We start from the raw sequence: 26,054 nt of genomic DNA, 5'->3' as shown, positions 1-26,054 counted from the left end.
TTAAAATGAAAATTTGAATGTAATTAATTAGAGGTAAAAGACTCATGTGTATTTTGTGTAAAACTCTGTACAAATATATTTTTCGTTTCGAATCATTCTAAATTTAATCACGTCATCAATCAGCGATCAATTTATATTAGCAGATAAATTAACTGAATAATTTTAATAATAATCATAATTAAAAACGTTGACTTGTTTTCCTAGTAAAAAAAAAAAAAAAAAAAAGCCCATTAAGTTTGACTCTTCTTGAATAAGATTCCAAAACTTGCGGCCTATAATCCCTCCACTAAAATGGGCTTCCTCCATTTCTTTACACTTTGAATTCTCTTTTTTGTTGTATTTAATTTTGATTAATTTATTTAACCTTCAAATTTGTACGTACATACCCAGATGAAGAAGTATTCGTGATAAAAATATTTTCTCGTATTTGTTTTGAATGTAATTAGATTCATTAAACTGATAATTAGATAAGAATATATTAAAATTTCAATCAATTAAAAAAATATGCGTATAATAATAAAGTATTAACCATAGTTAAAACTTAAGCAATCAACATTAAAGTTAAACAGCTTGCGTTGGTGGGCCCACATTCCCATAGTGTACGCAATTTTCCGTGTGAGCATTAATTTCAGATTAAGACATTCATCAAAACCCAAACCATCTCTCACTTTCTTAGAATATTTATTTTGTTTCATATTTTTTTGTAAATTATTTGAATTTTCAGTATTTCTTCATTTATATTCGACTTTAAAATTTGTTTAAAGTAGGATCAAATTATGTAGAGAGTTAGTTGAAAACTTACACAAAGTCAACGAGCATTTAGTAATGGATCTTCATAAACGTTGCATGCGCTCTTGTTGACTTTTTTTTATTTAGTTTATTTTATAGGTGAGTAAAAAGTCAAACTCATTTGGTAGAACTTAAACCAAATAATTGAATATTTTTTAAATTTTAGTTTTATAATTTTTTTATAAAAATTTGAAAAATAGTGATCCTTTTTTAATATAAAAAAAATGAAAAATCCAATTATCTGCTCATTAAATAATTCTGGATTGAAATTTTGGTCACATATCGTGATATATATATATATATATATAGGTTTCCTGTAACGACTTCAACATTGTATATTTGCCACGTATTTTATCTATATATATATATATTTTCCATATGATCGTAATAGTTGTTGTAAATTCTTTAGTCTTAAAATAATATACAGCGGTCTATTTATTAAAATGAGAGGAGTTTAGTTTTGATATATATAAAAAATTAACTTGAGAATTTTTAAATGTTAAAGAAATTTATAGTAAATTATTATGTAAAAAGTTATATGTATATAAATGTTTGACTCAGTGATTACATATCTTAATTAGTTTATTAGGTTACTAATTAAAAAAAAAAAAATCACCTTAACATTTAATTTTCATCATACATGCATATATATGTGTGTGTGTGTGTGTGTATATCTCCAACACCTTAAAAACGTAAGGTGTTACATCACATGTGAATTACACCTACTCCCTTTGTATAAAATAAATAAACTATATATTATGCGTAGCCATGAAAAACTTTGAAATACTAGAAGCCCAAAATTAAAGAGATTGTACAAATACATGTATATACATATGCTATCAAGTGATCAATTAGGCAGATATATATAATATATATATATATATGTATATTTATATACATCACATATATATGGTCAACAAAGAAGTAGTTAAATTTGTATTGACAAATTACAACACTAATAATTGTAAGCCCTCACGTAAAGAAGAAAAATATTTTTGCTTACTCAACTTGATCACTTATATTTTGTCAACATAAAAGTTGTTATATATATATATATATATGTATATACACATACATATTAACTTACACTTGCTTTAGTTGGTGGATCACACCACCCAAACATGAATCACTAGTGTGTGTGTGTGTGTGTATTTATATAATATTTGGAAATTAGGTTTAAGGGTGGGGACCGACATAAATTAAAGATAGATATTAATTAAAGATGGAAAAAGGAAAAGAAGACCAGCCGAGTGCCATAAAATAAACTTGAAAAAAAAAAATTAATTAATTAATTAATTTTTGGTGGTTCCTGTTTAAACAAGTTGAAATATACATGTATGTATATATATATATATATATGGACATTTATTAAATTAATTCACAAGTTTGGCTGGTCTGGCAGTTGGCCACCTTTACATGAAGGGTATCTTTCTATATGTAGAATACGTTTAAGTGTGTAAATATTTGGTCATCTAATAATTAAAAATATATTTGTGACGGTTCTTACAGAAGCTTTTATTATAATTATATATTGTGAATGTGGGTTCTCGCAGTTTCCTTTTTTTTTTTTTTAGAACTTTTGGTGGACGGATCTTATTTAACGTTGTTTATAATTGGTTAATACTATATTCTAAATTAATAAACTAATGATAATATTACTTTATCATTGGCTGATTCCAAGAATATTCAGAATTTCTTTTTTACCTTTTCGCAAAACTATAAATTTAACTAGTTACATATATATATATATATATATATATATTAAGAACCGAATATAATAATAATTATTATTAATTCAATAATTAATATTATATTTATATAATATCACTTAAAGAAATATAAATAATATATACTTAAATTTTATTTAGATAATAGTTCAATAATAATAATATAATTTTTTAATAATTTTTATTTATATTTTTAAATACATAATATAATTTTTTAGTAGTTAAATTATAATTTTTAAAATTATATATTTTTTTTTTAATTTTTTCAAACTACCAGTTCGATAAATTTATGATGATTTAATAATTTTTTTTTTATATTTTTAATTTTATTTATTATTTACAATATTATCTTTCTCTTTAATTTTTTTATTCCATATTTTTTATATAAAAAAAATATATTTATAGATTTAATTATATATAAATATATGTATATAATATATCTAGATATATATTTTATATTTTTACTTATACATTATACATATATATAATATTTTAATTATATATATGTATATAATATATTTAATTGTGTATAATTTATATATAAGGTCATATTTATTATTATTATTATTATTATTATGTACAATAAAATTAAAACAATTATATTATTTTATTAATTTAAATAAAAATAATTATCACTATCACATAATTATTATTTAAATAAAATTAAATTTAAATATTAATAAATTTTTGTACAAGTCATCCGATTTAAGGCGTTAAAAGTGCTAAGATGGGTACAGATTTGGATTTAGTATTTCAAAATACGTATGAAATCGACCTACTATTTATATAATTATATTTATTATAATAAATATTTAATATATATTGTTAAAAAAAAAAATGACTTGGTAATAATTTTTTAGAAAGAAAAGTACGTGGCGCACCGTTCCAATCATCGCTACGAAACAAAGGCATATTCTTTGGAATGTCCTCTTTTATCCCTTTTCAATTTTTTTATTTCGGTAAAATAATATTTCATAATTACCTCCGACTCCCAATTTTATTATTATTATTTTTCAGGTCGACCCACTTATCTTTTTATAATATTCACGTCCACTACATCTGGGCTCCTGTTACATGTGATCTTCACCAGTTGATTTATGTAACACGCGCGATCAAGTATTCCAAATCAGCGGCTGCGATTAGTTTTCTTGCTCGCGGCACTGTCACATGTGCTTTTTTCCAATTGGGAAACAGGAAGCAAAGTTTGAGGGAAGTGTGAGCGACGCGCGTGTTGGACGACTGGTACCACGCTCTATGTTTAAATGAAACGATGTAAGTTTGAAAATTATTTAAATAATATTAATTTTTTTATAATATCGTTTGTGTATTTGTTGTAATTTGAATTCTTTGCGGTTCTAAAGCATTTTTTTTTTTATTTTTATAAATTTTATTTATTTAATAGAATATTCTTAAAAAAAAAAAAAAAACCAATAATTAATCACTCATCTGATTCCAATTAAACATTTTTCTGGGTAATAAATTTTGACCATTTTAATTTTGAAATGCTTAATTTGGTAATTGACGGAGCTGCTCGTTACTTGGGAAAAACAAACAGTGAAGTTTCGTCACGACACGCCAAAGCATGCGTGTCTTACTTAGTCAAACCACTCCTCCATTTTCATTTTTCAGATTATTATTTTTTTAATTTTCATTTTTAAATAATATTCAAAATATTAATAAGCAAATACCAAATTAAGATTTTTTTGAAATTTAAAATTATTATTTTCATTTTTTTAATTTTAAAAAATTGGTCTCTATTTCTCTCTCTGTGTCTCGGAAGTGTCGCTTATATAAAGCGAGATGGGCAGACGCAGCAGCAAGCAGCAGGCAGCGAGCAGCAAGCAGCAGCAGCCACCCCCTCTTTATATAACTACCAGCGCCACCAGTTTCAGTTCAAAAACTCACAAACCGATTTCGCCTTTTTCCCTTTTTTCTTTGTTGTAACTGTCATTTGCCAAAAACGACTCACTATCAGAATCCACACACCCACTTTTCCCTCTTCGTCATCGCCATATACATATACACTCACATATATCTACACATATAAACCATACCTGCCTTATATTTAATCCAAATGAAAGTGGATAAACCCAATCAAGAGGAACGAAACGATCAGATGTGCAGGAGAATCGAGGTGGACGTCGTCGTCGACCAACGCGACTTCCTATCTCCGGAACCAGAATTACTTCCCGTCGCAGGAGAGGACCTTTCATTCATTCCTCCTTTGAACTTCTCTATGGTCGACAATGGTGTCTTCAGGTCTGGTTTCCCTGACTCCGCCAACTTCTCGTTTCTTCAAACACTTGGTCTTCGCTCCATCATGTAAGCATTTCCTCTTTTCCTCATACACACATGTTTTTTTTTTTTTTTTCTTTTGTGCGGATATATATAGTGATTAATTTAGGGTTTTGGCTTTCCTTTTGGTTGTGTGTGAAGATGTATGTGTCCGGAGCCATATCCGGAGGCCAACATGGAGTTCCTTAAGTCTAATGGAATTAGGCTTTTCCAGTTCGGCATTGAAGGTTACAAGGTCAGTCTTAAGCAAATTCATCATGTTTTTTCTTCTCCTTTATTCTTTGCCGCTTTAGAGCCCGAAAATTAACCAGAGGAATCGGTTTTAGCTTCATCAATCAACTGTGATTTTGATCGTCTGCATTCAACTTTGTTAAAAACATTATTAGCGATGCTATTTCTTGTGTTTTCATTTAAAAAAGTTCTTCAAGATAAGATCGGAGCTCGGATTCTGTCCAAATTCCGGACGCATTAATATGTTATAGAAGTATTGCTGTAGTTGTACTTGGTTTCAAACTGGATGCTGGTTGTTTTGATTGCTTTGCCAAAAACACTCTGAATGGTTTGATGCAAGAAGGAATAGGGACAATACAATTGGTTAATGTTAATCACATTTACCGAGTAATAAATCTTAATCAGTTTTCTGATAACTCTTTAGTGGACGATAACACAGAATAGGATAAATTATATGGAATATGAGAGATAATAGAAAGTGAGACCTGAAATCAGGATGTCAGTCTTTTAAATAATTCACTAAATTATAATCATTGTTTCCAAAAGCTAAGATAGTAGGGAAGGGTCAATTATTATTTTAGTTTGTTTTAACACATGAAATAATTTTTTTTTTTAATAGAAATTCATACATTTTAATGATCAGATAACACTTGACACTACTTATAACATAACTAATAATATCACGGTATCATGAGGAGAACATAGGGGATGCACAACCCACTTGAACCCACACCCTCCTAGAAAGGGGGTGGTTGTACCAACCATCCGGTCAAGAAATAGTTGATACATATGAAGTATTGATTGTGTTGAATATTTACAGGTTTTTATTATAACTTGCAGCATTTATCATTCGTACTTCAATATGCATTTGCAACAACATTGAATCAGTAACGTTCAAGTTGAATTGTTTTACAAGTTAAACTGTTCCGTTTGTGTATTAGTATTGAAAGTTTAAGCGGGCTTGGGACTGCATCCATCAAAACTTTCACTTATCTTCTTTTTAATAGTCATTGTAAATTAATTTTTAGACATTTATTTAACTAAATAATGGTGATTTGTTTAAAAACAAGTCAGGTATATTTCTTTCAAAAGAAAAGTCAGGTATACATTTTTTTATTTTCAATATGTTTTAGTTCCTGATTTCCTGTTCATTTTGCTATATATGCTAGTTATATTTGTGCATGCGTGCACTGTTTCCTTTTTTTTTTTTTTGAGTAGCATGCATAATTTCACTAGAAAAAAATAAGTTTCAAATATACATATATGTAAGTTTTGATAAATCTATAGTACTCTCTGAAGAGTAATACACTCATCTTCAATTAGTAAGACTTTTTTTGTTTATCAGTTCTAGTTTAATGGCTATTAATAAAAATTAAAAAATTACAGCTGAAATTATACATGGCACAATACTCCTAATTTAAGTGGGGCACCATATGTTACCATGGATGAAATCATTTTAGATTCCTGACGTGCTGAATACCTCCTTCGGTGCTCTCTGAATTATTTCATGCAAGCTTCCTCTCAAATATTTATTGCTTGAATCATTTAAATTAATCACTGGCCAGATGCTTCCACCAGCTGAAAACTTTAAATTGTGGTATGGTAAATACACGCTGAGTTGGAATATTCAATCTTAAATGAAGATAATTATATCATAATTGATTTTGTAACAGCTTTCTCAGCTAGCACTTTACTCCCTCTTGTCAATAGTGTGATATTGTTGAATTAAGCATTACCATCGACTAGTTGCTTAACGTTTGCTTCTGGGCGTATTACCTCTGATACCCAAATCAGTCTGGTCATATAATTTGTTTTATGCTCTCTATTATTGTGTATTTAGACTTGCCCATTTTTAAGATCAATGTTTTATCTGTCTATATTGGACAATTCATTCAATTCTCTTAATGTTTATGACAGAAAAGATAAAGTAAATGGGTAGAGTAACAGGTAGTGGAGTTCAGCTGTGTTTATCATACTTGCTTATACATTGAATTATTAGGAGGTCCACCCCGACCTATACATCTATGTCCTGCCATTTTCGTTCTTATTATTTTGAAAGAATGCAAAACTATTGCAGGTGGACCATTTTATCTTTAAAAATTTCTACTAAATGCCTTTATAGCTAGGATGCTTTTTGTCTAGGAAAATCTCAAGCAGATACGCTTGAGGAAAAGCCTGGACAAATTGGACCAATTCTTGTCTTTCTCTCTCTCTCCCTTCTCCCCTCCTCTTATATTTTTCTGCTCACGAAATATTTAAACTTAATTGTACAAGCATCTAGCATAAGACCTGAGCAACAAGAACAGTCTTACAAAATTAAAGTTGAAAGTTTGTTTTGAAAGTCTCTGATTAAAAAAGGTCCTGAATAAGATGATAACAGTTCATTTGTGATAAAAGAACTAGTCTTGTAATTATAAAATGTTGATCTCAATCTCAGGGTAGCTTTTTCCATAGATCATCTGAAATCATTGCTGTTTCAACTTGTATTTTTTTCTGTTTATTAGACATTGTTATAGTTTTGCAAAGATAAATTTGGTTATCCTTGATATATTTGATGCTCCTTGTGTTGGGAGTATTTTTTTTAGTAAGTTCACATCTAAAGACAAATACAAAGAGAGGAAAATAGAAAAGAAAACACAGTAAAGTACATTTGTTAGCAGATATCCCAGATCAGAAGTTGGACTACAATCCTTGTTCTCATCTCTGGTACAGGATGTAATTCAATCTAGGCAAAGACCATCAAATCACAACCCACAAATGCTCTCTAGTTTAGAATGACTTCTCTGGAAGAGAAAGAAAGCAGAACCTGATAAACTCCACATGCAGATAATGACAGTTATCAGAATGTGGTAAGAGTTTGTTGGTCTATTTCCACAACTGCATCTTTTGAATATCCTTAAACCATGTGATTGAATCACATTTAACGACCTTTCTGCCATGCCCTGCTTGTGACCAGGCCCATCATGGATGTTGAAGCCTAAAAAGCAAATAGTATCAAAATATTAAAAGTCCCATGACAACAGTTCTTAATTTTCTTCCCATTTGGTTAGTTTGAGCAAAAAAGAAAATTATTACCACCTTTATATTTCAGCAAGGGCTAGGCCTTTTACATAGGGAATCAGTGGGCAGGAAAGGTTCTTTGCAAAATATTGCGACCTTAATCCTTAAGTTATGATCACGTCTATCATTTAAATTCTTTTTATTGTCTTATATGCTTATAATTTACAGTCCCTTTTCTTTTCTTCAACTTTCTCACTCTTTTCTCCTTAAAGATCTAAAGATGAAAAATAAGCAACTTTACTGAGAGAAGAAATTATTCAAGGTTCAATATTTACTTAATTTCTTAATATCTAAAACTTGTGCTGTCATCACATTTCCAAGGGACATTTAGCATGCACCTTTCTTCTAATCATTATATGCCATGATAGATTACTTTTAGTTCTTGTCCTATATTACTTAAACATTATTAGTAAAAATTGCTGTATGGAATTTCATTTTCTGGCATTGTAATATTTAAGAAATCCCCTTTTTGAGTTATTCCTTTGATGCAATCAGCTTGTCATGAAATTCTTGTAGAGTGCTTACACTTACGGTAGTAGGTAAAATGCAGCCAGAGTAATCTTCTTGGTTCATATTTCACCAGTTGAAATAAAAAAGAAGACGAGGAAAGAGAGAACAGCGAAAAGGAGAAAAGTGAGAGTTCCGCATAAAGTAATTTTCAACATAACCTTGTGTGGGCAAAGGCATAAGCATTATCCTATGGATCTGTTTGCTTAGATCTGGTGTAGAAAATAACTAAAACTGGCTGTTCTTATAAAATCTTGCAGACCAGCTTTTCTATACAAATTTCATGTTTTGATTTTCAAGTGTTTGAAATCTTTTATCTCATTGCCGAAAGAACATTCTCTATCCTTTTGTGAAAACTATTTATACTGGTCATGTAAAGGAGCAGGAGAGTTCTAATTGTAGTTGATAATTTGAAATAGTTGAGCTGATACATACAATTGTAAATTCAGGAGCCTTTCGTAAATATTCCGGAGGATACCATTCGCGAGGCACTAAAAGTTGTTCTAGGTACATGCCCTAAAGACAGGATTTTTCACACGTTCTGGTTGAATTTCAGTGCTGTTCACTTGTAATTTGTTTTAATTGACTGTTCATCTCCTTTTGATGCAGATGTGAAAAATCACCCAGTTTTGATTCATTGTAAACGGGGGAAGGTATGCAAATGATTCATATTCCTTTCTTTCTCTCCCTCCCCTCTCTTTTGATCTCCATCTATCTTTTCATATCTCCTTTTTCTTTGCCTGATGTTTAAATTCAACTTCTACTAAGCTTCATATCGGTGTTTACTTTTCTACTTGCAGCACCGAACTGGTTGTCTTGTGGGATGTTTGAGGAAATTGCAAAGGTGGTGCCTGTCATCTATCTTCGACGAGTACCAGCGTTTTGCTGCTGCAAAAGCCAGAGTTTCAGATCAGAGGTTTATGGAATTGTTCGACACGTCCAGCTTGAAGCATCTGCCAATGTCATTTTCATGTTCAAAGAGGTAACTGGATATTGGTTTTGCTTCCTTATGATAGCAGAGGAGAATCGTAGGTACCTGTAGGCTGTGTGGAATAAAGTAGGAAAAGGTGATGAGTTCCTAGGTTGCATTTTGGCGGCGAAGGAATTTTTTTCCCTTTTCCCCTCCTGAGAATAAATTGGCAATATATTTTATGTTAGCATGTTCAGCAGCCCGATTTCTCTGCCTTCTATCCATTGTTGCTCTGTACTCCCTGTCTTGTATTTTCTTTCCATTTTGTTTGTTATAACTAGGCAGCCACCGTTTGTCGCCACAACAATTTCCACATAGAACTGGGTAGAGTTGTGCTCTATATTGTAACTAGATTTGTTTGAGCTTTGTAGACTATGCCAGGTTGTGTACACAGATCAAGAAAACAGTCTCTCCAACACCAGTTAATATGGAAGGCAAGACAAGGCAATTACATAATTGCTTAATGTATGGGAGAATCTTAGTTGTAATATGAAGTGTTGAAACTTACCAATTAGATATTGTTCGACCAAGAATTGCCTATTAGATCTTGGGAGCTAATCCGTTTATAAGAATTGAATATGCAATTATTAAAATTAGAATCAAAATTTTGTATTAAAAAAAATATGTGATTGTTAAAATTTTATATAAAAAATTAAATTATTTATTATTAGTAATTATAATTTAAAATTTTGAAAATATGTTATTCAACTCTGGAAATAACAGTCTTAGATTTAAAAAAATAATAAAAAATAAAAAAAGGAGAGAAGGGAAAGAAAATCACATGCTTTCATATATTATTGGATTAGCGAGGGAATTCATGGATAATGAAAGAGAGAGTGATTGTAAAAAATGAGGGATGCAGTTTGAAATATGTATATGTACATGTGTGTGTGTGTGTGTGTATATATATAAGGATCGGGTTTGATGAGAGAGAGAGAGGATGCGTAGAGACTTAAAAATAAAAAAATGGAGAAGTATCCAACCTCAATTTCAGCGGCCTGTTTCGGAAGATAAGTTCAATTTTAGAAGCCAAAGGAATCTTTTTATAATCATTCAATTCAGTGGTGAACATAAAACAAATGATTAGTTTAGAAATGATGATTCGTAGACATCTTCATGATTTAATATATGTCTTCTCTTCTCTTATCTTCAATCCTTCACGAACCTTTTTGTTGCCCAAGTACTCTACTATTTTATTCAATCATCATTCCATGTTTGATTTTAATTCTTACTCACTTCACTTTAAGAGTTTTATATTGTAAATTGCTTATAAATTTTTAAACATATTAATACATCCATCCATTTGTAAATCTATACTTTGTTTAGTTTTAAACAAAATTCATTATTAAAAAAAAAAAAAAAACCCCAAAAAAAAATATGAATTTCTCTCTTCATAAAATTATATTTATTATTATTTTCCTCGATAATCCTAACCGTCCTTTTTACTCGTTAGTGGTCGGCATGTGCTTTCACTTAATTAGACATGTTCTCTATTGTCGCTAAGCTTTAGCACTTGGTGCGGTCGACATATGCTTTTAATTGTGTCAGCACACACCCACATATATGTATATATAGTTCCAAACAGCGATGATAATTAGTGGTCCCCACACGTGCTTGTATTTCTGTCATTATTAATTCCTTAAAGATTCTTTTAAAGCTTCGGCCATGTAATTAATTTGTTTAAACGAGAGTGACAGTTAATTTAGTTGGTGAATTCTGACAAAAGTAATTAACTTGTGCTTTTTAATTTTAAAAACTGAAAATTGGAAATAATTTTTTATTTTTTAGACTTAAAAAAGAAATGTTCCTTTTTTGCAGGAACAGATCTATCTCCCCTGACCCCATTAATAATAAATTAAAAGAAAAAAAGAACCGAAAGACAAAAAAGATTTGTCTTTATTAGATTAAATAGCATTGCAGGATGGTTTAATTTTGTTCCTGTCTACAAACAATAACTCTATATACGACACCGTTTTCCCACACTCCAACAATCCTTTTTACTCTTTACTTAATCTTCACCATAAAATACCCAATTAAATATCTCCTCTTTCACTTCCATCTTTTTTATAACTATATTTTTCTAAATCAAGCCCAAGTAGTGAATTTGATGCCCGCCCCGGTTTAAGATTTAAGCTTTTGCGGCCGCTTTCATGGCATCAAATCTCGGCTCCTTGGCCTGAAACTTCAACCCAGCATACAGCTTCATGTAATCCTCGAACACGAATTTCGGGTACGCTGTTTTCTTCTCCTCTGTTTCTTTCTCCACCAATATCGGCGCCGGATAAATCACGGCGTCGCTTCCGGGGTTGTAGAAAGAAGCTATCGACATCCTCGTCCCGTCGGTTTGTGCCACCACTCTGTGCTCCACGCTCTTGTATTTCCCGTTGGTAATCACCTGCAACAATTCCAAGAAACTCGGTATTTCATCTCTCTGTAATGGAACTCATCAAAACACCCAGATGAAAATTTGTGTTAATTACCTCGAGTTGGTCGCCGAGGTTGACGACAATGGAGTGGCGCATTGGTGGAACATCAACCCATTTGCCGTCTTTGAGGAGTTGGAGGCCGCTGACTTTGTCGTCCTGGAAGAGCAAGATGATGCCGCCGGCGTCGGTGTGTGCCCGGAGCCCTTTGATCAAGTTTGGTTTAGGGCATGGAGGGTAGTTGCTGACTTTGGTGCCGAAAGTTGGACCTCTTGACCCGTAAAATGCTTTTTTCAAATACCCTTTTTCCAGCCCGAGATTCTCGCATAACAAATCAAGAAGCTCCTCTGCTATTTTCTCCAGTTTCAGAGCAAATTCTTTCATCACTTTCCTGCAATAATTGACAAAGAAATTGATTAATAAAATACCCATTTGCGGACAGTCAGTGGCTTTTACCAGTGTTAATGTAATATAATACAGACGGGTCGGTTTTGCGTTTATGTGTGTGTGTGTGTGTGTGTGTGTGTGTGTGTGTGTGTGTATGTATATATGTATTACCTGTATTCATCGTCGAGATCTGGAATCTCAGCTATGTTAGGCTCAGGGAGATGGCGTATGAAAAAGGTGCTTTCCCAGTCCATATCAGTGACCTCTGTTTGGATACCATCTAAGCCCTTGCTCGCCATTATTTCCTTGAATCTCTGCTCCATGCATTTTCTGTAGTGCCCTTTTGTCAATCTTTCGACAGTGTCCAGCAGCTCAATTGGGATCCCATGATTCACCAGCTGCAATTTTTTTTTTTTGGTCAAAACCAGATAATCAACCAAGACCAAATTCGTAGTACCAAAAATTTGAGCAGAAAACAGCGCAAGAATTTATAATAGAAAAATACAGCTGATCAGAAAACAGAGCAAAAATGGGGGAGAGAGAGCTTAGCTTAAACATGAACTGAAAAGAAAGATGAGTGTTGGGAGTTTGAGAGGATGTTTAATGGGTACCTCAAAGAAACCCCAGTTCTCACAAGCATCTTCAATCTTCTTCATGGTAGCAGCTCTCTCCTCACCGTTGAGACCCTCCATGTTGATGACTGGGAAGTTCTCCATCTCTGCAGAAAGAATTTCTCGGGAAGAAATCGTCGAAACTTTTTCTGGGTTTGTTTGTAAATAAAGTTTTTGATGTGTTTGGTGTTGTTTATGAATGCAGACTCGAGAGATTTGATAAGCAATTTATAGAGGTTGATCCAGAATGAAGACAGAAATAGGAGTAGCCCGCGAAGGCAAGTGGAAGTGGGTTTTGGAGTCTCATAAAAATAAATAAATAAATAAATTATTTTTCAAAAAAAAAAATATATATATATATCAAAGATTAACTGAAAATTAAAAAGAAAATAATAGAGTCTAATTTGTTGACCCGACCCAGGAGACGAAGACCGTTAAATTACGTGACTTATTGGGTCGTTTTACTGAATGGGGGCCCCAGTAAACCAATAGGTGGAAGGTGCTTAGATACTGCCCGAGTGACTGTGCTGCAATGTGGTTTTGACGGTATCTAGTCCGCCGATCATGGACCGTCCATTTCTTTCCAACTGGTTACGTGCATGATTATTAATTGATGAAGGACGCAGACACTTTTAAAGCAAATTAAAAATGTAGTAATCTAATTTATTAATTAGAAAATAATTAAATGAAGTTTTTCAAATTATTGTCTAAGAATCTACACACATTAATTAATAAAATGTATCCGATAAATACTTATGGTTTATTATTTATTTATTTCAATGTTTAATGCTGCTTGAAAAATAATTTTATGGCTAATGTACTATATATATATATATATATATATATAAATACGTTTTGCACGTGGGGCTGCGAAGTGCGATACGTACGCTTTGAACGTTATATTTGACAGCACGATTTCCCTATAATTACTAGAATGCCCTTCGCCATTCTCGTTTAATTCTGGAAATAATGAATATTCCTGACACATTACTATAAATAATGTCGTCATAATTTAATAAAAGTTTTAAACGAATTAAAATAATCAATAAGAATATTCCCAAAAAAAAAATATATGATTTTTTAACGTCATTAATCTTTTTATTTCCAAGAAAATTATTATTAATATATTTGGTGGGTGAAAAGATAATAACTCTAGCACTTTTTTTTTCACACTTTTTTTCCCCAGAAGCAGCAAATCTGATGTAGGACCGACAACTTAAATCAAGCAGTATAATTAATTAATAAACTTTGGCTCTAGATTCCATTTATAATCGCAACTTTTGGCTTTTAATGTACATACATATTATATTAAAATTAAATAAGAACCGTTGAATAATATTTTAATTATGTTGATATTTAGGCGACATGCCATTTTCATACTAATTGCCTCGCAGCGGAGAGACAGTAATTAATCTCTCTAAATAATTATAAACGTTAATTATTGCTGGGTTCCTCTCCCAATCAAACTCTACTTAATCCTCCTCCTCATCGTTCATAATATATAAGTTAATCAGCTATTACACAGATTGGTTGCCTGATTAAACAATTAATTAAAAAACCTTAATTAATTAACGTATATTATCAGTCAGGCAAAAGAGGTCGGTAGGTAGGTCCTGGAAACTAAAAGCACGCTGCATGTATTATTATTATCACTATGTTACCCAATAGCTGCTTCCATTAACCATATATATATATTAAAAAATATTTAATTATAATATTTTTAGTAATTAAAAATGCATATTTAATCATTCAAATATCTATATAGAAGAGGTACAAAGTTGGAATACAATTCGAGCTTTTAATTTCTATTATTATTATTATTATTCTTTTACACAATAATGAATGTTGTTGAATGTTAATATTGATATGTCCGTCCTTTCACTGTATAGTCAGTCTACATGCAACGTTTTTATATTTATATCATTCTGTCCCAGTGAGCTATACGTGGGGTGGGCGACAGAGACAAAGCTTTTCAATTATTCATGTCACCCACACACACACACATATATATATATATATATATATATATTACGATATAATATCAACCGTGCAATAAGAATAAATAAAAATATTTTTTTAAAAATTATTAACTTTGTGTACTAATATATATCTCCCGTCTCCAAGCTTTTGAAGAAACTGAAGTTAATTTTCCATATATAAAGTAATTAATAATTATTATATTTTTTTCTTTGTAAAAAATTATAAATTTGAAAGTAAAAAATAAAAATTTATGTACCGCATTATTTAGATGATATTTAAATAAAATGCTTGATAGATCTTCACACGTGCGTATATACATCTGTTTATGTATATATATATATATATATATATATATATATATTATAAGTATATTTTCTCAATAAGTACCGAACATTAATATTCAAAATTGTTTAAGATTGCAAACGTGGATTTGTTAGCCTTCAGGAATTGCGTACAGGTTTCATCCATATATTTTGATACTAAATTCCAAGCCGGAGTTTTCTTGTTGACATGGAAATTCTCGTTAAAAAGAATAATATATATATACACACACACACGCATATACACATTTCTCTCAAAATATGTTTTTCTTGGAACACAAACGTAATTTTAAAATGAGGAAATATTTAGAATGAATTCAACATGGGCTAGGAAATTAAACAAGTACGATAATATATAATAATATTTAAACAAGTGGATCAATTAACATATATATGTATGTATATGTATATGCATAGACACAAACATTGTATTATACATATTTGACTATACTTAACCTACATATCATGCAATGTATTATTCAATGAAAATATATTATGAAATAGCAACTACATACATACATAGATATATATATATAACAAAAACAAATGAGAGCATGATCTTACTTGTCACGGCGGCTTTTGGTGTTGGATCTGATGTGATTTATATTCCTAAACATTAATTTAATTTGTTTGGCTACAACTGTTAATTAGACGTGGAAAGTGGGAATTCTCTTCCAATTTTCTGTAATTTTAATTTAGTTTCCCGATCCGAACGAAGGAGGAGGAGGAGGAGAATAAAAAAGGTTTCCTGTTTTAGTAGATTCAAAGAGTGGAGAGGGAGAGACGCAAACACCAAATTATCGACTTGATAGAAATCCTCTTCAATGTAACGTAGGCGGCGGCATGTACGGATTACACACAGCATAAATTTCATTGAAGAAATTCTTTTTTTTTTTTTTTTTTTAAAGAATTAAATTAAATTAAGAGAAATACGTGAATAAACAAAATGAAAAGTTTTGGTGAGACGAAAGAGACAGCGGTGTTGTGAAATAAATTAGAGAAAGGTGGGGGTGACCCAAATAACTTAAATTGGGCGACAAATTAGGATTCAAAATTCAAAAATGTCAACTTCCAAAATGCCAAAACACTTGTTCTCTCATCCACGGAAGCATGCAAGAAATTACTTCCACTCGTTTTTTATTTTATTATTTTCTTTCGGAAATTATTTTTTTCTTACTCGAATTTTGACTTTTTCTTTTGTGAAATTTAAATATATAAATAAATAAAAGAAGAAATTTTGCAGTGATTAATTCTTTAAAAATTCTTGGAATATACGGGTAAATAATTTTCTTCTTATTAGAAATTAATACACACGTGATACTCATAAAATGCAACAAAAAGATGATGATGAAAAATTCTTGGAATTGGTTGGTGAGTCATCGAGATTCAACAAGGTATAGTGATTGAAACACTTGTCACTGCTCGGTTTGTTTTAATTGGATGAGTTACAATTTGATTTTGACTTCAATTTTTCAAGTAAGATTTTTAGTAATCAATTTATAAAAGTTTTAATTTAATTTAATTTAATTATATATATATAAAAAAAAAAAAAAAAAAAAAAAAGAGTAGTAAATGTGCCCGTTGGTCACGGCTTGTTGGGACCATATGATGATAGTTGATTTTATAAAATAGCTGCCTTCAATGCCAATTGCCAAACCCTCAATAGAAATTTGGGCACTTCATTTGCAAACTTTTAATGCAAAACAATAGTATAATAATTAATTTTACTTTGAAAAAACAAAATTAGGGTTTTAGTTCGTATGGTAATAGAATTTTAGATGAAGCCCGTGGGCTTTATAAATAATAATAAGTAAAGCAGGCTAAGTGTACGAATCAATCAAACGTAGGCCCATGACACGTGCAATGAAGTTGAAGCCCACATTATGAGAAACGGGAAACTTCATTATCTACATCTGATGTCTATTTAAATTAAACATTCCAAATTTAACTTCACAATTTTATGTAAAACTTATATATTTTAATCAATTTTACTTTTATTTTTTCACATTAGCTACGAGTAGATTGAAGAAGAAACTAAGTTTTCCCTCCTGACTTTTGATTTTTTTTTTTTTTGCAAAATATAAGATATATTCAGTCTCAAATTATTAAATTTTAAAAATTAAATAGTTTGCTATTATCGTAATCAGTAATAATATCATATTATATATACACTACAATCCGACCTCTAATATCGATAGGTACGGATGTTTACACACAATATTTAACTAATAAAAAATAGAATTAAGTGGAGTTCCACTATACATTATTACATAATTTTATAATAAAATAATTATTAAGTCTGAAAATATTATTTATAAATGTATTTAATTTCTATTTATAGTACAAGTTTAACACGAGTTAAAAAGACTCCCGATCCTTCATGATATAAATTTAGAATATGAAAAATTAATGAGTTTTCACTAATACATCACACACACATACATACATTCATGTAATTAATTCTTTATAAAATTTTATGATATTTTTTGTTTAACAATTTTTACATCTGCTTTATTTTCTTCGTCACGTCATATCAATTTCTATATTCATCAGTCATTATATACACAAGAGTACGTTATTCTCACTCATAAAATTCATGTAATCGTAATTTTATTACATATAAATTTATTATTATACAATAGCTAAAATCATTATTATTATTTTCTTTTAAATATATATATATATATATAAACCCATCATTTACATTAAAAACTTTAAATTTGTTCTAAAAAATCTTTGTATATTAAAATGTGAAATTACAATCTCACACTGGATTGATCATATGCCCAGATATTGATCAAAGAATAAATATATCACCACCTAACATTGTCACAAGATGATAAGGACAAAAGTGGAAAAAAGTACCGAAAAACCAGACCTAAAAGATATCAAGGATCTCGATGATCGGACGGTTGCAGATAGGACACGTCCCTCGATTGACCCACAACTCCCTCGAACATACCCTACAAAACGTGTGTCCGCAGGGAATAAACGCAGCCCCTTTTTTCCTATCCATGCACACGCAACACACCGAATCATTCCCCCTACCTGTTCCACCTTCTCCTCCCTCGCCCACATTCCTCCATTTCTTCTTCTGCTTCTTTGTCCAATCCACGCCCTCCGTCTCCTCAATAAGTCTCATCAAAGTCTTCGCCCTTACGTCTTCAGCTGTAGGACAAGCGCTCCGCATATTGCGCTCGGCTGCCAGCGCCATGGCCAGGTTCATGCCGGGCGGAGCGTTGGAAGCTGCGGCCACGAGCGGGCTGGCGGCGGAGAGTCGCGGCGGACGATGGAGAACCAGGTGATCTTCGTGGTCGATGACTTGTTGCAGAGTGAGCTGGCCGGTAGCCGCCATGTGGATCTCGTGGTCGTCGTATTCGAAATCATCGTCCTCACGGTGTTGCCGCTGAATGATGGTGATGGTTGAAGCGCTGGAACTCCATGCGGCCCCGCAACAACCTATCCGGGCCATTCCCTTGAATCCTAGCCATTGCTTCAGGTTCTTCCATCTCATCCAATTCCTGTCTACGCTGTTCATTTCTCTTATCGCAAAAAGCTAAGAACACATCTAAAGTATACACCAGCCTGCAAGTTTCCAGTGCGATTAATCAAAATTCAAATTAATTTAAAAATTCAGAATATATATATATATATATATATCTAGACGTGCATGCAGAAAATTACCCTCGGAGGAAAGATAAAATTAAGAAAATTAACAAGAAGAGTAGGCATCGGAAATGTAACAATTACTTGAATCTCGGAAGAGTTGTGTAGTCTGTACAGTAGAAGAGGAAGGGATTCGGACTTGTGCAGAAGGAAAATTTGGAACTGAGATGAAGAGATAGTGGAGATAAGTGAATGAAGAGAAAGAAAACGAGGGGAGCATTTGAGAAGAAGTGGATATCCGTTTGGGGTATTTGAAGAAACAAAAATGGAGGAGTATGGGGGATTAGGGAGAGGGAGAAGGTCCCGTCTGTTACTCTTGAGGAACGCGCAGGCTTAAAAATAGGTAGGGGGAAGTGAAACTGGAAAAAACGGGGACACGCGTTAAGATCTGGAACTGTTGATAGTTTGTGAAGGAAAAACGTTGTCGTTTCTCACTCCCCCCACCGGGCGAACAGTTACAAAAGTTAGAAACTGAATGGAGACGAAGACGATGATTGGGTTTGGCCACAAAACAGAAAAAAGCGCTTTTTAACTTTGGGATCATCACTCACTGCTCAAACACAAAATTAACCATTTTTAATTATCTTCGTAACTGGGTAAGTTAAAAGTTTTTCAAATTTCTCTGATGTTAAACTTTTATTCCATAAAATTTAAGAACAAAGAAAGTAAGAAGATTGTAAAGAGTTGGGATTACTGTAGTTTTCAAATACAATATTACTTTTTAGAACAAAAACAATGACTAATAATTAATTGACAAATTTCAAGTGATGTAAATTGATGATGATGGCATTAATTTTTGAAAAAATTGAACATTGTTTGTCACTGTGATTTCCATTGATTGAGGTAAAACAAGTAATTTGAAGAAGCAGAAGCACTTTTTGGAAGATATGATTCCACTTGAAAAAAAAGCCATAATATGCGGCAGCACTCATGACTTAAGCAGTTAGATTATTAACTCCTAATCATTCATTAATTTCTAATTACTTACTAATAACTTTTACCCTTTGGTGTTTCTTTTTCCCCCAATTATTGTTTGCTTTTTTTTATCTTTTTATTATTTCTTGGAAAATAAACCTTTTGCCTTTACGATGGAGTTTTTTTTATGTGGGCAACCAAAACCATTAGATTTTTAATTTCTGCTATATTCAGAATATAATTTTATATATTATTTTATGATTATTTAACATACATATATATATTTTTCATGCAAAAAATTTACATGATCTATGAGTTAAATTTGTAATCAACTAAAAATTAATTATATTTTAAAAATATTAAATAGATAATATTATCGATTAAAGAAATACTATAGTTTAATCTCAACATTCAAATCCTAAACTGCTTGTAAGTCTTTCGTGTTTGAATTCTTGGATTTTTACATAAATTTTCTGGGAGATTAAAATAATTAAAATAAAATAAAAGCAAATTGTGAGAGTTACAGTTTCATTCCCTCTAAGATTTGCACTTTTGAAAGTTGCACCCAAATCTTTATCTTTAAAGACTGTTGAACATTCATGTATTTTAATCTAAAAGATCACTGTACTTTGTTCTTCCGGTTATTACTGTAAATAGCATTTTAAACATTAATTTATAATAATGATTTTTTTAAAAGAACTAATAATTAAATATATATATATAAATTAATTAGTACTATTAATGATGTCAACTTGAGTTTTATGAAACTTTGTAGTGGTCCAGAACCCCAATGTAAAAATGTTCCGCCCAAAATTTCCCATAGTTCTCACTTCATAATGTCACCTACTATTGGTTTATCATTAAAATTGTGCTGAGAAAATAAAATATGAAATGTGTTTTCTTTGAATCCATACATTTAGATTTCATCCCAACTCACAATTGTCTTTAAATAATTGTTAATTAATGTATCTTATTTGAACATACTTCCAAATATACCCTCACCATAGTTTGTTAATTCCATTTATACCCTCTTCTGCTTTTTCTTCTTATCTCGTCTCCTCTTATTCTTCATTTCTCTTTTCTTCTTCTTCTTCTTCTTCTTCTTCTTCTTCTTATTCTTCCTTTTTCCTTTTCTACCCGACCACGTCTCTCCTCTCTCTCTCTCTCTCTCTCTCTCTCTCTCTCTCTCTCTCTCACTTCCTTTTCCGTGGCATCTCCTTCCCTCTCTTCTCTCCCCTTCACGAAGTCGCCGTGTCATGCAACACCGCGCGACTCTCCACGGTAAGTCCTGTCCCATACAATCAATGGGAATAAATGTCGATATTCCTAGTTCCTGTCATTTCAAGATGGCTACGAAATCCAAAACGGCCACAACACTAACTGTATAACCCCGGCAAAAATACCAATGGCTCAAAATCAAAAACCCACAAGCATTCTTGAATCTCTTGGCGAAGAAGTTATCGTAATCATCGCACCAGTCTCAATATGCATGTTCGTGGTTGTCATTTTGGTTTGCATCCTCAACACTGACTATTCATCTTCCTCATCAATTACCACCATAGTCACCATAGCATACACGGAGACCAGCTCAGATTCTTCCTGGGACAAATTCATGGGTGCCCTTTTGAACTCTCTTGCGTTTGTTGCTGTTGTCACTGTTTCTACCTTCGTTTTGGTGCTGCTATTTTATTTTAGATGCACGGGGTTCTTGAAATTTTATTTGGGTTTATCTTCTTTCATTGTTTTGGGGTTCATGGGTGGTGAAATTGCTGTGGTTCTGATAGAAGATTATAGCATTCCCATTGATTGTATCACCTTTCTAGTGGCTTTGTTCAATTTTGCTGTTGTGGGTGTGTTTGCTGTGTTTATGTCAAAAATGGCTATTTTAGTTACACAAGGGTACTTGGTCTTTATTGGTGTGTTGGTAGCTTATTGGTTTACTCTACTTCCTGAATGGACAACTTGGGTGCTCTTGGTTGCAATGGCATTGTATGATCTTGCTGCAGTTCTATTGCCTATTGGGCCATTAAGGCTCTTGGTGGAGCTCGCCATGTCTAGGGATGAAGATATCCCAGCTTTGGTCTATGAAGCTAGGCCTGTGACTCCTCATGATTCTGGTTCAAGTAGTGATGTACCTCAAAGGAGAACTTGGAGAGAAGGGAGAAATGCTGGACATGATTTGGTTGAAAGTTCGAATGCTGGGTCTCATTATTATGTTAATGTTTTGGGTTCAGACAGGATATCTGGTACTAGCGTAGCAGTTGGAAGTAATCATCATGAGACGAGATTGGTTAGAGCCGAAGAGGGGAGAGTTTCGGACAGAGAGGCTGAGCTTGCTGCGCCATTGATTGATAATAGAGTCACTCAGCTAGATGGGCGGCAAAATGTTGTGCCAAATGAAAGTTTCATACTAGAAGGTATAGGATTGGGGTCATCTAGCGCTATAAAGCTTGGGCTTGGAGACTTTATCTTCTATAGTGTGTTGGTTGGCAGGGCAGCAATGTACGATCTGATGACAGTTTATGCATCTTATCTGGCTATAATTGCTGGTCTAGGTATTACACTTGTACTTTTGGCCTTTTATCAGAAAGCTTTACCTGCTCTTCCTGTGTCAGTTGCATTAGGGGTGTTGTTTTATTTCTTAACTCGTCTCCTACTTGAAGATTTTGTTGTACAATGTTGTACAAACCTTCTGATGTTCTAGAATCATAATATATGTTATTAATGTGTAAATCTAGGTCCCAGAAACTTTTATTTATGGAATTAATCCACGATTTATTGGTTGTTTGGTGAGGAAATTCCAATTTCATCATTTCCAAGGTATATGTTAATAATTTACGTGAGAGTTTTTGACAGAATTCTTTGCTTCTTTTCTATATGTTGTCATGTTGCTCTATGGAATTTTTTTTTTTTATCTCTTCATGCTTTGTGAATCAAAACTTCTATACATTATTTTTTTTTCTGATTGATGAAAGGGTTGAAGGTATAACTAATTACAAAAGAACAGTGGATAGTGGAGAGACCATGTGAAGCACAAGAGAAGAGATGAAATGATGAACAAAAATCATGGGTAGTATTTTTGGAGACTCAAAAGAGACAGAATGGTAGAACTTTCACAAAAAGTTTCTATTCTTGTATGCAGAGTTCTCATAGACTGTTATTTCACGAAAAAAAAAAAGGTAAAGAGTTTTGAAATAAATTTTATATTTGGCAGAAGGAAGCTGATGCCAATGTGTTCCATAAATTCTATACTTTCATCACGTTATAAAGCAAGATAACATCTATATTATTCAGTTGCTTATGCAACTTTATATCCAAGATAAAGACCAAACAGATGTTATTCATTTGTGACGTGACAAATGTGCTCAAGCTGTATTAACATGGAATCTCACTGTCCACCATATTTGGGTGGGTAAAAAGGATGTTCTCTGCTACAAATAAAATCGGCCAGACCAGAGCAGCTAACACAGAAAACAAGAGATGCACCAGCTAAAATGTGTGAAGTGAGAGAGAGACATCTTTTAAGGTGTTAAAGATAATAGGAGAAACACAGATTAGTTAATCATAATTTTTTGTAAACAATTGCAGAGAAATGTTATGATATATATAGATTTTAGGTGTTTCGTTATGTGAATAGTAGTAATGTGGAGAGGAATCAACGAAAGGTAGATTCTACTCTCTATGACCATCAACTGGACCTGCTTGTCATCTTAAATAATAAACAAAGCTACAGAGAAATGCTACGATATATAGATTTATTATGTGGTAGGGTTTTATGCCATTAGATACTTCTCTGGAATGTTGTAGCATCTGGTTTTCTCCTTCTAGGAAACTTTTATATTTACTGGAACTAAGAATTGTGTTTCATGACCTAGTTTTGGCTAACAGATGTAGTTTTGCCTAACCTTTAATGGAACTTTTTTGTCTGGGCAAAGACAAAGTTTGTTATTATCAGCTATAGTTGCAAGTTTTTGCTACTTATTTACTTCATTTTTCATCAAGTTCTGCATGATGAAACATCTCATCTCCTCTCTCTTTTTTTTTCTTCTGTTGTTTATTATATATTAAATAAATTAAAAAAAAAAACAATCTTCTCAAACATAATATAATTTTATCATAATTAACATATTATACCATTACCATACGATATCATATATATTAATGAACCGCTATAAAATTCATCCGAACATAGCATGAAACTTTGTTTTTCTTTTCTTTTCTTTTCCTAATTCAATCTTTATATGTATTGGTTCCCTTTAGTAATCAAAATCAACCCCCTTGTCTTTACAATATAATCTTATTACATTTACTACTAATCACTCCACGGTAAAAAAGAATTACCAGAGAGAGAGAGAGAGCAGCAGCAGCTCAAAGTTTATAGGGGTTGACACGTCAATTCCCATAAATTTACGGTTAAAAAAAATCTACTGTTTAAGAAACTACTCACAGTTAGAGATGAGCTACAACGACAACCAGCGCTTCAAATTCGTGTTTATTCTTTCGGTTTAGAACACAGCAGGCAAACCCCCACATGTATCTACCTTTCTCATGGTTCTATTTGGTAAAAGAGCAAAATAAATTATTTACAGTTGCACTTTCATTAATTGCTTAATACTCCCTCCATTTGTCTTTTCCTTTCTATCAACTCCATGAACAATTAGCTTACAAAGTTACGCGGAACTTTGAATTACTCGAAATGATTGAGGTCTTTAATCACTTCAAGGATGAAACAATGACAGGACTCACCTTGTTTGACGCCAAGAACCGTGATGCCAATGCACATGGATTGCTCCAGTATGCAGGTACTGAATCTTGACTAATCAGTACAGCTCAAAACGAGCGGCTTCCTCTTAAGCAAACTGCATGCCATCAAAAACAACATTATATGATGCATATTTATGGAAAACAAAGAGTTAACTTTCTAGTTTTAACTTACATTTACTACAATTTTCATTAAGTTTCTTGTCACATTAGTCTTAAGATGTATGACTAAAACATATGTTTGTTGTGTTTGAGTTACTACCACACCTACTTTATAATCCTTGACGGTGAAAACTGAAATCTAACCTCAGAAGACAAAAGTTAAATTCCCACTTATTAAGTGATTATATACAGAGTGTTGATAACTTAAACACAATAAACTGTAGTCTAATTATGCATGGTATGAGTATTAAAATTATTCCACTTTGAAATCCTTGACAGAGAAAACTGTACCCCAACCTTGGAAGATAACCATTAAATTTCCATCATTATGGAATTCAAAATGGAGTGTTGACAGCTTAAACAAACCAAATTATATTCTTATTATGCATAATAAGATCAACATGAAAATTAGATTGAAGAGTTGAACAGGAACAGAAATTAAAACAAACACGGCATATATAAGATTTAATCATATCCCTCGTTCAAGTAACAAGGAGAAAGAAATTTATCAAAAAGAAGCACATTTCCAAAAGCTACTAAGAATTGATGATTACTAGTAGCAAGTAATTTACTTAGTTCTATGCAACCAGATTATGAATCAATGTTATTTGAAAAATATAATAAATGAAAAAATATGATTTTGGAGGACACAAAAATCTTACAGCAAATCAGAATTTCTGGGAATAACTGCTTGCACTTTGTACCAATGCCTGCATGCTGCAAAACCTGACAAAAGTAGCATTCAGTGAATAGTAACACAAAAAAATAGAAGGCAGAATTTTCACCAAAACAATAATTTAACCAAAGCATGCAATTAGTGAACTCAACTGAATACTAAGTAGTATCTAGGGAGTTACTTAAGGCGCTTTATAACATGGTAAATTAAGTTAAATCCACTGTAAAGAAATTTTATTTGCTCTTGTCCCCTCTCAAGCCCCTTCCACTTCAAGCGAAAGGTTTCTTTGTTGATAAATTTGTAAAAGAAAAAAAATTATTTGTTATAATTCCAGCTCCAAACCATTCCACTTCACGATGGAATCTTTTCCTTGTTTACAAATGTTCCAAGAAACGGCAGAGAGGAGATTTGAAATGCGATTACGAATCAGAACACTGTTAGGAAAAAACGATAAAACACATGGATGAAAATGAGATGAACATAAAAGTATATTTTATATCCGCATCCCCTCATTTTTCCAGATAAAAATGGTTGGAATGTCTACCATGCAGGAATCTCAAAAGGGTGAAAAACC

The 26,054-nt window shown here is 32.0% G+C and overlaps 5 protein-coding genes across 6 annotated transcripts in view; 2 read left to right on the top strand and 3 right to left on the bottom strand.

The window, feature by feature from the left end:
- The first annotated feature begins 4,357 nt into the window (after window positions 1–4,357).
- On the top strand, window positions 4,358–10,000 carry LOC148266680 (inositol diphosphatase DSP1-like). The gene is made up of 5 exons (XM_088215633.1): window positions 4,358–4,838; window positions 4,953–5,046; window positions 9,059–9,116; window positions 9,219–9,262; window positions 9,410–10,000. The coding sequence occupies exons 1-5, from the start codon at window positions 4,591–4,593 to the stop codon at window positions 9,593–9,595; spliced, it is 630 nt and encodes a 209-aa protein (XP_088071759.1). The 5' UTR covers window positions 4,358–4,590; the 3' UTR covers window positions 9,596–10,000.
- Window positions 10,001–11,457: 1,457 nt separating this feature from the next.
- Window positions 11,458–13,210, bottom strand: LOC110808805 (1-aminocyclopropane-1-carboxylate oxidase). Its single transcript, XM_022034413.2, has 4 exons — window positions 13,001–13,210; window positions 12,561–12,787; window positions 12,060–12,393; window positions 11,458–11,974 (listed from the first exon to the last, which is right to left on the bottom strand). Exons 1-4 carry the CDS (start codon window positions 13,103–13,105, stop codon window positions 11,708–11,710), a joined length of 933 nt encoding a protein of 310 aa, XP_021890105.1. The 5' UTR covers window positions 13,106–13,210; the 3' UTR covers window positions 11,458–11,707.
- Window positions 13,211–18,019: 4,809 nt separating this feature from the next.
- On the bottom strand, window positions 18,020–19,473 carry LOC110808795 (uncharacterized). 2 transcript variants are annotated; one of them, XM_088215632.1, is made up of 2 exons: window positions 18,985–19,473; window positions 18,020–18,885 (listed from the first exon to the last, which is right to left on the bottom strand). In XM_088215632.1, the coding sequence occupies exon 2, from the start codon at window positions 18,836–18,838 to the stop codon at window positions 18,179–18,181; it is 660 nt and encodes a 219-aa protein (XP_088071758.1). In that variant the 5' UTR covers window positions 18,839–18,885; window positions 18,985–19,473; the 3' UTR covers window positions 18,020–18,178. The 2 variants fall into 2 exon arrangements, with proteins under 2 accessions (XP_088071758.1, XP_021890089.1); XM_022034397.2 differs by having other exon boundaries at window positions 19,051–19,470.
- An 809-nt stretch (window positions 19,474–20,282) lies between these two features.
- On the top strand, window positions 20,283–22,668 carry LOC110808796 (presenilin-like protein At2g29900). Its single transcript, XM_022034398.2, has one exon. It carries the CDS (start codon window positions 21,287–21,289, stop codon window positions 22,583–22,585), a length of 1,299 nt encoding a protein of 432 aa, XP_021890090.1. The 5' UTR covers window positions 20,283–21,286; the 3' UTR covers window positions 22,586–22,668.
- A 1,674-nt stretch (window positions 22,669–24,342) lies between these two features.
- The window catches only part of LOC110808852 (uncharacterized), a 7,653-nt gene continuing 5,941 nt past the window's right edge, over window positions 24,343–26,054 (bottom strand). Inside the window, exons 13-14 of the mRNA XM_088215631.1 lie at window positions 25,467–25,530; window positions 24,343–24,740 (exon numbers count right to left, since the gene is read on the bottom strand). The gene's annotated coding sequence lies outside the window, so the exon portion shown is untranslated. The remainder of the gene's footprint in view (window positions 24,741–25,466; window positions 25,531–26,054) is intronic.

Source organism: Carica papaya, chromosome 3, assembly GCF_054855325.1.
Source record: "Carica papaya isolate Zhongbai chromosome 3, ASM5485532v1, whole genome shotgun sequence".
NCBI lineage: Eukaryota > Viridiplantae > Streptophyta > Magnoliopsida > Brassicales > Caricaceae > Carica > Carica papaya.
This window is presented reverse-complemented; position numbering and strand designations above follow the sequence as displayed.

Bases quoted from the DNA above. Each gene is read 5' to 3' on its own strand.
- LOC148266680 (XM_088215633.1), top strand. From the start codon at position 4,591: ATGAAAGTGGATAAACCCAATCAAGAGGAACGAAACGATCAGATGTGC. The intron at 4,839-4,952 runs GTAAGCATTTCC...TTGTGTGTGAAG, and splicing joins CTTGGTCTTCGCTCCATCAT to ATGTATGTGTCCGGAGCCAT. The intron at 9,117-9,218 runs GTACATGCCCTA...CTTTTGATGCAG, and splicing joins GGCACTAAAAGTTGTTCTAG to ATGTGAAAAATCACCCAGTT.
- LOC110808805 (XM_022034413.2), bottom strand. From the start codon at position 13,105: ATGGAGAACTTCCCAGTCATCAACATGGAGGGTCTCAACGGTGAGGAG. The intron at 12,788-13,000 runs GTACCCATTAAA...AAAAAATTGCAG, and splicing joins AGAACTGGGGTTTCTTTGAG to CTGGTGAATCATGGGATCCC. The intron at 12,394-12,560 runs GTAATACATATA...CAATTATTGCAG, and splicing joins GATCTCGACGATGAATACAG to GAAAGTGATGAAAGAATTTG.
- LOC110808795 (XM_088215632.1), bottom strand. From the start codon at position 18,838: ATGAACAGCGTAGACAGGAATTGGATGAGATGGAAGAACCTGAAGCAA.
- LOC110808796 (XM_022034398.2), top strand. From the start codon at position 21,287: ATGGCTCAAAATCAAAAACCCACAAGCATTCTTGAATCTCTTGGCGAA.